This window comes from Cyanistes caeruleus, chromosome 14, assembly GCF_971803275.1.
Source record: "Cyanistes caeruleus chromosome 14, bCyaCae1.hap1.1, whole genome shotgun sequence".
Classification (NCBI taxonomy): Eukaryota; Metazoa; Chordata; class Aves; order Passeriformes; family Paridae; genus Cyanistes; species Cyanistes caeruleus.
In genome coordinates this window covers 12,288,257-12,298,151 of record NC_141714.1, presented here as the reverse complement: position 1 = coordinate 12,298,151, position 9,895 = coordinate 12,288,257, and the positions used below count along the sequence as shown (strand labels likewise).

Here is a 9,895-nt window from a genome sequence, read left to right as displayed (position 1 = left end):
TCTGCCTGTGTTGTTCTTCATTTTCGCCACACTGTCTGTCTGAAGCCCTATGGGAAAGGTGAAACAAACAGCTGTCCTGGCTCCAGTACAACCAGAATCTCCTCCTACACAGCCAACTGCAAGCATTGGGAGATTAAGAATCCATCACAAATACCCTGGGCTGGCAGCCCTGTGAATTTAAAGTGATAAAATGAATGGGCCATTTGACAGCAGTTACAGATCTCTTCAGTAACTGACCCCTCAGTAGCTGTGAATTTCTACATAAAACGCTGTGAGCTATGAACAACCAAAACACTTTTCCCCCTCTGTAATTCACATAATTCTCCCTGTGAAAACTGGTGGTAAGCTGCATCCTCAGTGAAGTCTGTCTATATAGTCAATGTGTGATGCAATAAACAGTGTGACAAGAATACAGACTCTGGTCCAAATGGGAAGCTTCTATTGCAATCATTGGCTGTGTTAACACAAACACCCATAAATCTGTTTACTCTTTTACACATCTGGTTTGCTCAGAAGCTGCTTTATGTGCCATACAACCATTTCCACATAGATACAAACCTCATAAAGAAGTCAGGCTTCATGCAGCAGAATCTTATATTTAATAAAGAGCTATTTTTCATACATACCTACAGATGCTGGCATTTCTCCCCACTGCAGAACAGTCTCCTTTGTGAAATGCCCATATATATCAATGTAGATGCCTTCATCTTCATAGGTGAGCAGGAGCTCCATGCCGCTGGTGTTCGGGAGGATGATAATGGCATGTGGGCGAATTGTCCCCTGGATCTAGAATCGTATTTTACTAAGGTTTATATCAGAACATGGACAGCAATCTCAGTGATGACATCTATCTAACTAGCCTGGCAGAGCAATAAAAAGAACTAGCTCATGGCTCATGGAAAGTGAAAGAAATGCCTGTTCTCAGAGGCTGTATATTTGCTAGTAAGCCTCTGAAACAGACTTTCTCTCCTTTTCCCCCCTTTGAATATGACAGTAGGTTTGCAAATAAATCAACGTTCAACAGTTCACTTTAAATTTACCAGTGTTAATTGGTTTCAAGAAGCCATGGAGCCATTGAGACACAATAATATTTACTTAGTCACTCACAAAATACTTGCATTATATAAATAGGAGAAAGGTGAAATAAACTTGAATTCACAACTTTGTCAGAAGATGGAGGAAGGACAGAAACTTCCACATTCCAGGAGCTGAGTGCTTTCACTTTCCATGATATTTCCCTATCCCCACTCCTAAGTTTAAAACCTGCAAATTTAATAACATTTAACTTGCTGTAAAAAGTTCCCTGGACCTTTTCACTCTGTCCTTCCCTTCCCACATCCTTCACTACAAATAGCTGCCCACTTGACTGCTGTTGGGCACCCCTCTGCATGCCACAGGAACAGTGCATTTCACTCACACAAACCTCTCCCAGAAGCCAACATATCCCAAGCAAAAAAAAACCAAAAAACAAAACCAAAGGTGAAGTACCATGAAGGTGGGGTTTTATGAAAACATTTTTGAAAGAAAAAGAGGACAGCCTTAGAAAAACAGTAACAAAGCATTTCCTTGTTTAAAGCGCTACTCAGAACAGGATGGTAAATAGTAAATTAGACCACCCCAGTCAATACTCATAGGAAGCATATGACTGGAGCTTTACATCATTCTTACATGCCAGCCACACAGTCTTGTTTTTCTTAAGCACAGACATTTATGCACACCATAAGGGCACAACGAACAGTAAAAGAAGCACTGAAGCTGTACTTGCCAAACTGAATACACTCAGGCCACCCACTTGACTCCGTGCCTCCGCAACAACTATCCGTAACACTAGAACGGGGATCCAGAGCCGCAGAGCAATTTTAATGCGTTGCCTTGGTACTCGCATGAGCGACCGGAGCAGGTAAAAGATGAAGAAAGAGGTGGGGAGCCAGGAAAAGAGGCTACCAGAAAGCAAGAGTATCTCAAGTCAGCCTGTTACAGTCTGGGCTATTGCCACCACAAAGCTCCTTGAGATAATTATCCAGTTCTAGCTCTTTTAAAACAATAGAATAGCAAAAAAGATTGAGCTGCTGTGGAAGCTGATTTATTTCAGTCTAAGACTCTGAAGGGAAAATATATTTTTAGTCCGTGCTAACTTGTGGCTGAAGAGCTCACACAAATTTTGTCAGTCTCAGGTGCCCCACATATTCAGGGCAGTCTCCTGGGAAATCGCTCTCATCAGGTACTTTAATTGTATTTGCAGCCTGTTGAAAAAGTAAAGCCTCTAAGAAAGTTCACTTTTTTCTTTGACTTTCTTCTCTTCGGCAATTATGCTAATGATCTTTTTGACAAGTCACTGTTCACCTTGCTCAGCAACCCACTTCCAGAAATGCACGTGGGTACCATGCTTCAATTTACAAACTGATGTGAATTCATCACAGCTGCATAGTTAACAAAGCTACTGTCAGATTAAATAAACCCTCTAACAAGACAAATAATAAGTACCTTAAAAAGAAACAACACAGAAATAAACAGGACAAGCCTTTAGCAGGTGATTCAACAGTTAGAACAGCTAGAAAAGTAATTTTTCAGTTAAGAGAAGTCTATAAATCTAACAGCCAGTCTTACACACTGTGTCCATCAGGAACACAGGTCTGTCAGAATGCAGAGGCTGTGGCTTGCAGGGGCAGCAGAGCGATCAAGTGGCTTGCACAGGAGGAATGGGTTTTCATTTGAGTTGAAATGAGGGGCTGAGAGGGAAGAAAAGTTAAAAAAATAGATGGATTCATGGCACAGGCTGCAACATGCAGATCTGGGATGAGATTTCTTCAGACCTCCCAAGCATGACTTTGGGACACATGGTCTGGGGATGCAAGGAGGCCATGGCACCCCCAGCCCCTGTGGAGCACTGTTGACTTCAGGGAGGGTTCAAGTGTGCACAGAGTTTTCTCTGCCTGGAGCCTCCCATCAGACTGGAGCCAGTCTGGAACCTGCCAGTTTGGTGAATCTAAGCCCTCAAGATTCTCTGGCTTTTGGGACTCACACCTTTGAAAAGAACTATCTAGAATAGCTAAGAAATAAGCAAACAAACAAAAATCCAGATATATTAATACCATAGCATAAACTTCATATTAGACAGCCCCATGCCAGCCATTCACTTCTGCAGGGCAATTTGCTGTTATCTGTGCTTATGCAAGAATTTAGTGATCACCGTCACCTCAAACAGAGACACAATGCAGGGTGTACACATACTCCTGAAATCAACACCTTCATGCTCACTTACTGACAATCTAATGAGAAAGTCCCAAGGAAAATGTAAAACTACTTCTGAATTTATAGTGGTTTCATGGACAATTGAATGGCAAGAAGATCAGCAAATTTATTTAGTCTTAAGTTGGTTTCTGTTGTCTGCACAGTGGCAGATTGTAAAAATCACCCAAATTCATGTAGATATTATTGTGTCTTTGACTGTTGAAGTCCTAAATTTCCAGGATAAATCAATTAAAAATAGTACTGTCCATACAACAGGCTTTCTGACACTAAATCACTAAAATGGATATTCTAGATTTGATAAAAGCATTTAAACAGGACTTCAGTGTTATAAAACTATGTGAAAAGTGGTTTTGTATTAGCTTCTACTAATCTTACTTTTGAAAAATAGCACAACTCTTAACCTGATCATCATTAATACAAAGCCCCAAGAACAAAGGCATTAGTGTAGTTTTTTTGGATTCTCTTACGTGTGTTGGAAGGTACAAGTCATACACAGATCCAGAGTCCACATCAATGGCATGAAATCCCACTACTGAGCCATATATGACCTTTAGTCTTTGCCCATTTTCAACAGTCAGGTCAACTGACAGTGGTTTGTGATGAAGTGAGGTAAAGGACTGGAAAAAAGAAAAATGCAGTATGTAACACAATAAAACTGTTGGTTTGTAGAACTATATTTAGGATCCTAAGACTTCTTAAAACTCAAAAGTTAGACAGCTATTTTTGTTAAATAGTAGGTTACATTTAAGGAGCTAAGTATCCATCATCCACTGAGTTGCAAGGACAGTTGGATAATTTCTTTGTGGTTTGAAAAAGGAATCAAGATTCAAGAAATGGACTAGGCAAAAAGTAGGCTGACTACCACTGTGTTTAATTTCCTCCCCTTTTGAGGGGAATCAACATCAACTTTGTCAATTCAAATGCACATTTTGGCACAGCACCTGCTGTGTTTGGCTGGAGTAGAGAGAAGCAAGTTATTCACATCTAACACTCATAACTGACAGTTTCATGCTTGCCATCTTCCAAGTACATCAAATGCACTACATTTTCTTTAAAAGAATACTCGGTTTATCTTTAGCTAGAATAAATGTTATACAAAACAACAAAAACAAAAGCAGAGAGTACATGAGAGACATTGAGAGACAGTGACACATCTGAACCAAAGTGATGTTTCACTTACCTTAAAAGCCATGAATTTGTGATAAGGCTTTGGAGCCCAAGCATAAACCTCCACTGAGTTTTTCAAAGCAATTACAAGGAATTTGATTCTCTCATATTTTACTGTAATACAAGAAGAACAATTCCTTAGGTATCAGACAAACATTTAAATCAAAGACCATCACATGAAATAATTTCAATGGATTATTTGTAGAAATAGACATTACCCAGAAAGGGAGACTAATGCATTCAGGACATCAATGTTTAATATCACCAGTGACAATACCTTGACTGGAAACCTACAATTCATTTGTTTTCAGTAAAGTCAAATGACTGTTACCAATGTTTATATATTCCTCTTCATATAGTGATGAAAAAAAAAAAATCTCACTACTCATAGAAAAAGGCCTTGACCCTGCATCTAAACCAACCTGCTTGACTTTTTAAGTATGAACACACCCCACCACTACTGGTTATGAATAAGCTACTCTTGGAGGACTGGTGGTTGTTGGCTGAACAATTCTGTCAGACTTGGCAGGATGAATTTTCATTTCAGTGCTCATCTGTGGGTTAAATCCCCAGGTGCTCTGTGTGGGTGAAGGACTCCCATCTTTCTGAGATGAATAAGCACTTAAGAGATGAGCAATTTCTCCATGACAATTAAGGTCATGCTGGGCCCATTGAAAATAAATGAAGAATCATGCATTGAAAATTAAGATTTCTTTGTGCCTTGTGTTTTCACTCTGCCAGAGACAAGCATTTGGAAACAGGATGCTATCTCATATAGGCAGAGAATAAGAAAACTCAGCAAACTCCACCAGAATGCAGAACAATACATCCTTTTCCTTTTCTACCTGGAGAAATAGCTGCACAACCAAAGGTCAAGATACAAAAAGATTCAGCAAGAGAAAAACAGCAGCAGCTGTGCTGTCAGAAATGCAGGAGTGGCTTGTCATATGTAAACACAGAAGATCCTACCAAATGTTTGCCTAATTTTAGGGTAAGTATTTTGTTGTTGTTTTTTAAAGAACGCACCAAACCCAAGGATGAGCAACTGAAGTGGAATAGGTGGGTGCTTAGCTGTAATCACAGTTAAAGTAACAACACACATCTGTTTCACATTCTTTCTTGAGTTTAACCCCTGCCACTTCTAAAGACAAAAGGCAAAATTGTCAAGCAAGGTATTAATGAGAAGCAGCCACCTCCCATTTCCTGCACTCCTCTGTATGGCGTTCTTTGACTTCGAAGTGCCATTTTCACACACCATCCTTCACCAAAGCAAAACTCGTGTCATACATTCATCCCCCAGAGTTAAATGACAAAAATTACCATGATCCTCACATTCACCTTCAAGAATGAGCTGCCTGAGAGCCAAAGAAAATCAAGATGGTGCTATTTCCAGGGTGTTTAAACAAAGGTATATTTGGGTCTTTCATGAGAGACAAAGGGCTGATCTGATCTACCTAAGGACATCCTACAAATATAATTCACTAGGACTTGAACAAGGTCCAATTTCTTTGCCGTTACCTAGGGCCAAGAGGGAAGCTGAGGAGGTCGAAAACATCAGTTCAATTAAAACCTTAAGTAACTACAGAAAAACTGAACCAGTGGCTGAGCACAGACCATGGCTGGCACCCCCTCCTTCCAGCCACTACAGGGAACAGCCATAACATCATCTGGTAACTGCTGCAAGAAGAGATGCTGCCTGAAAGGACAGGGAGCAAGGCCATGTAAAACAGGGAGTCTTGAAAGATGAGATGTTCACTCAATACAATCCTGAAACAAAGCTGAAAAATGTCACAAGATGCAAAAGGAGGATGATTAAGCATTTCTCTAAGAAAAAAACCATGAAATCCTTACCAACTTTGTAGTGCACACAGCCTTCCAGATCACCCACAGACACCCAGCCTTGTCGCTTCTCCACCTCTGGATCGTTGCGCAAAATTTTATTTCTCAACCATGACAAGTAATACACCCTCAATTTATTCTTCTTCCCTGGGATTTGCACAAAGAGATGGAACACTATAACTCCCTGAACTACAAACCCTCCCCACTTACAAAAAGACAGAGTTTTGTGACCTTGAGTACAGTGGGTCCTTGTGCCTTGCCAGGGTGAGAGAACATATCAAGGGCACAAAAGGAGCGCCTGGGGTGATGGGGACACACAGGGGGAACTGGCACAGAAGTAATCCTATGGCACTGAGCACATGTGCATTTACCTTGTGACTCAAACTTCATGCAAGATTTTCACACCTGACTAAAACTGTTCCCTTGGGCCAAAGAACAGGTTTCTACAGACACAGGTATTATCAGAAACTATCACACTAACTGCTTATCCTGGAACATAGGCATGTCCTACAATGGCCACTTTGAATAAGCTATTCATTTAGTTCTAATTAACTGTCAATCTTGATTAAAAGTAGCTATCCTTCTTTTGGATGCCTTTTCAGGAGAGTATTATTTTGTCATTCTTCATCTCAATCACTCTTTTTGTTGTATTAGTTCACAAGAACCTATGGTCAACAGCACTCTGGGACCACAGACTACTCTGGAGAGCTGTGCCATGTCCCAGCAACAACAACTGGACCTGGCAGTATGGGACAAACAGCTGTTGCCATTGCCCACCACAATGAGTCCGGACTGGAGATGAGCTGCTATTCCTTGTTGGACCCACACCTCTGACCTGGGTATGTATTGTGCACCCTCTGAGGCCACTCTCAGCCATGGCAAATAAGGCCAGAGTACAAATTATTTCCCAGCAGAGGTTGAAGACCTCCACTTAATGTTATTGATGCTTTCATAACAGACATCACTCTCATGTTACTGCTCATACCACTTGCTGAACACAGGATGAGGTTATATCATGGTATGTTAATAGAACTGAAGTTAGATAGACCAACATAGAAACAAGAAAAGTGACAAACTATAGCTTGCAGAGAATGAGTACATTTTAGGAATATGAAACACTCTGTACTTCCCAGAAACCATTTTACACATTAACCAGGCAATGAATTGTCCCAAAGCCACTCTGGAATGGGAGTGTAAATGTTAAAAATTCAGAAGAGCTTTCCTATTAACAAGAATAACTGTCCTGTGATTTTCTGAAACAGGAAATTCCTCAACCTAGTTTATAACCTAATTCTTTTTAATTGCCTCCAACCCCAACGTGGGTCAGATACTTTTAGCCACTGAACCAACCTGATATAGTAATTAGCACATTAAGTCCTTCCAGAACATCCATTTGCTGGAACCGTCTCCTTGTAATCAGCGTATAAACTCTTCCTTGCCCACTTCTGTCCAGCAGCCACAATCCATTCTCTGTTCCCACCAATAAATTTACTCCTGTCGATACATGAAAAAAATACTGCATAAGTCACCTAATGATTCAGAGGTCACCGAGTGTTCATTGTTTTGAGAATCAATTTTTATTTAATCTCACTTAATGGTACCTGATAATTCCTCTGTTGCTCTGTGGATGACTTCCCAGAAAAAAAAAAAAAAAAAAAATCTCACTTTTAGAATTTTTACTCAGCAGAACACATGTATACCTATGGAACTTGAAAAATGAGTAGCCATGCTGAAATCAATGTTGATTTAAACAGAAAGGAAAATATTCTCTGAACCTGAACTTCTCAGGTGACCTTCAAAAGTACCTGTGACCAGTGTAAAAGTCCCAGTCCAGCACCATTACAGTAGTGATACATGAGACCCAACTAAGTGTTCCAAGGGTTCCTATTAATTATGAAAAAAAAAAGAAAAACAACCAAAAAAATCTCCCCCAAACTCTCTTTTTCCAAATACAACATTCAAATTATGGGGACACCAAACCTGTGGGAAGAAGCACGGTGTTACAAGGAGGGTTAGTTTGAAAACAGTCTCTGCTTTGGAAAATGTCTTCAAATGCCAAACTAAGGAGTGAATCCATCTGAAATTCAACTACTGCTAAGGAAAAAGAAGGCTCCATTGGGCTGCTGACATCAGAGAATGTCAGAAATTGTGTTGGGGTGGAATGACATCTATGTCATTATGTTTCTAATCAGCAGATTCTAAAGACACAACCCAAGGTATCCTGCTGTAACAAGCACCCTCCTGCACCGGCTGTGCTCTGACAACTACCTGGTGCTCTTCAGCCTCAATGCACATTTAATTACACACCTTGCCACACAGCTCTGTTCTTGATTCCTACAAACCCACATTACACAAAATCTGTGAAGCTATAAACTGCAAATCTACATTTGCTTTGGATAATGTCCCATCTACTTCATTCACTTGCCATTCCAGGCTCAAAAAGTGAGGAGCAAAAGGCTGGGCAAATCCCATAGAATACATCTGTTCTTCTGAAGCAGAAAGCTGGTTAGAACATCTCAAGAGTTTAGCTGATGTGCAACTGGGGCAAGGTCTACAGCTGTTGACAGCAGTCTGACTTCTGGATGATGGTTTTACACCATGTGAAACCAGCTCTGTAAAAAGCATGTAAGTTTAAACACTGGTGATGTTCAGAAAAAGCAGTGACAGCAGGAACTAAACAAGTTTCTGGAAAGACCTAACCTGCTTTGGATCCTTGGAATACCTAACACACACGACAGCAAAAGGCTTCATGTTTGGATTACTTCCACTGGGTCAGGGCTCTGTGATCAGCTGTACCCATGTGCAGCTCAGATGAGTCTCATGAGACACAAAAGCTGCTGAAACATTTGCAACTTTTGGCTCTCCCAACAAGCACGGTTTCAAGCTGGTGCTTGATCAAAACATTTTCTCATTCTAGTGCACAGTCCTTTGCAGCTGTAATTCATGTGTTTGCCACCTCATCCCTGAGAAGGCAGAGCCATCTAAGTGACACAGGTATCAGCTCAGGGATCCACTCCAGTACCCTCTGCCAGCAGAGCAGCAATACAACTGTGAAATCTGCCGAGCAGACACTGCCAGCCTCTCCTGCTGTGCCTTCCCTCCACACACCTGCCCAAGGACTCCCAGCTTACCCCACAGAGCAGCACACAGGACCTCAGAGTTGAATTTCTTCTTGTATTTACGGATTTCTGGGCTGTCACTTTGTGGGCGGATATTGGTTGGATTGACATTGACAACGGAGCCCTTCCTTGCATTTTCCCTCCTGACAGGCTCAGGTTTGGCACTAGATGCTGGAACGAAAGACACACGATATTGTGTAAAATGTCAGTTCTTGGCTACAGGTCATATTTGAACCACCTTGTTCATGGTAGAATGAAAGAAATTCTCACCCCAGAGAGGTGAGAAAACACCCTGAGAGCTTTGTATAGCCAAAAAAACCCCAAAAACACACATCTGAAAGAAGGGCAGAAGCAGGACAATGAAAATTCACAGTAATGTGAAGTTCCAGTTTCAGGATATTTTACTCAAGAGTTTTCATTTCCAAGCAATAAGCCCTCTTTATACCTCCCCCCCAAAAAAATAAATAAAAGAAAAAAAACCCAAAAAAACAACCCAGGAGGAACATTTTAATGCAAAG

General features: G+C 40.8%; 1 protein-coding gene and 1 long non-coding RNA gene across 12 annotated transcripts in view; one reads left to right on the top strand and one right to left on the bottom strand.

Moving 5' to 3' along the window:
• NRK (Nik related kinase) overlaps window positions 1–9,895 on the bottom strand; it is a 92,792-nt gene that overhangs the window by 8,385 nt on the left and 74,512 nt on the right. For all 11 annotated transcript variants that reach the window (XM_086850169.1, XM_086850168.1, XM_086850173.1 and 8 more), the window contains 6 exons: window positions 9,390–9,548; window positions 7,609–7,752; window positions 6,271–6,405; window positions 4,433–4,533; window positions 3,720–3,869; window positions 627–786 (listed from right to left, as the gene is read on the bottom strand). In XM_086850169.1, the coding sequence (XP_086706295.1) occupies window positions 627–786; window positions 3,720–3,869; window positions 4,433–4,533; window positions 6,271–6,405; window positions 7,609–7,752; window positions 9,390–9,548 (849 nt within the window). The remainder of the gene's footprint in view (window positions 1–626; window positions 787–3,719; window positions 3,870–4,432; window positions 4,534–6,270; window positions 6,406–7,608; window positions 7,753–9,389; window positions 9,549–9,895) is intronic.
• On the top strand, window positions 5,161–9,866 carry LOC147650561 (uncharacterized). The gene is made up of 3 exons (XR_015276192.1): window positions 5,161–5,410; window positions 6,913–7,097; window positions 8,692–9,866. It is a non-coding gene; the product is annotated as an uncharacterized LOC147650561 (long non-coding RNA).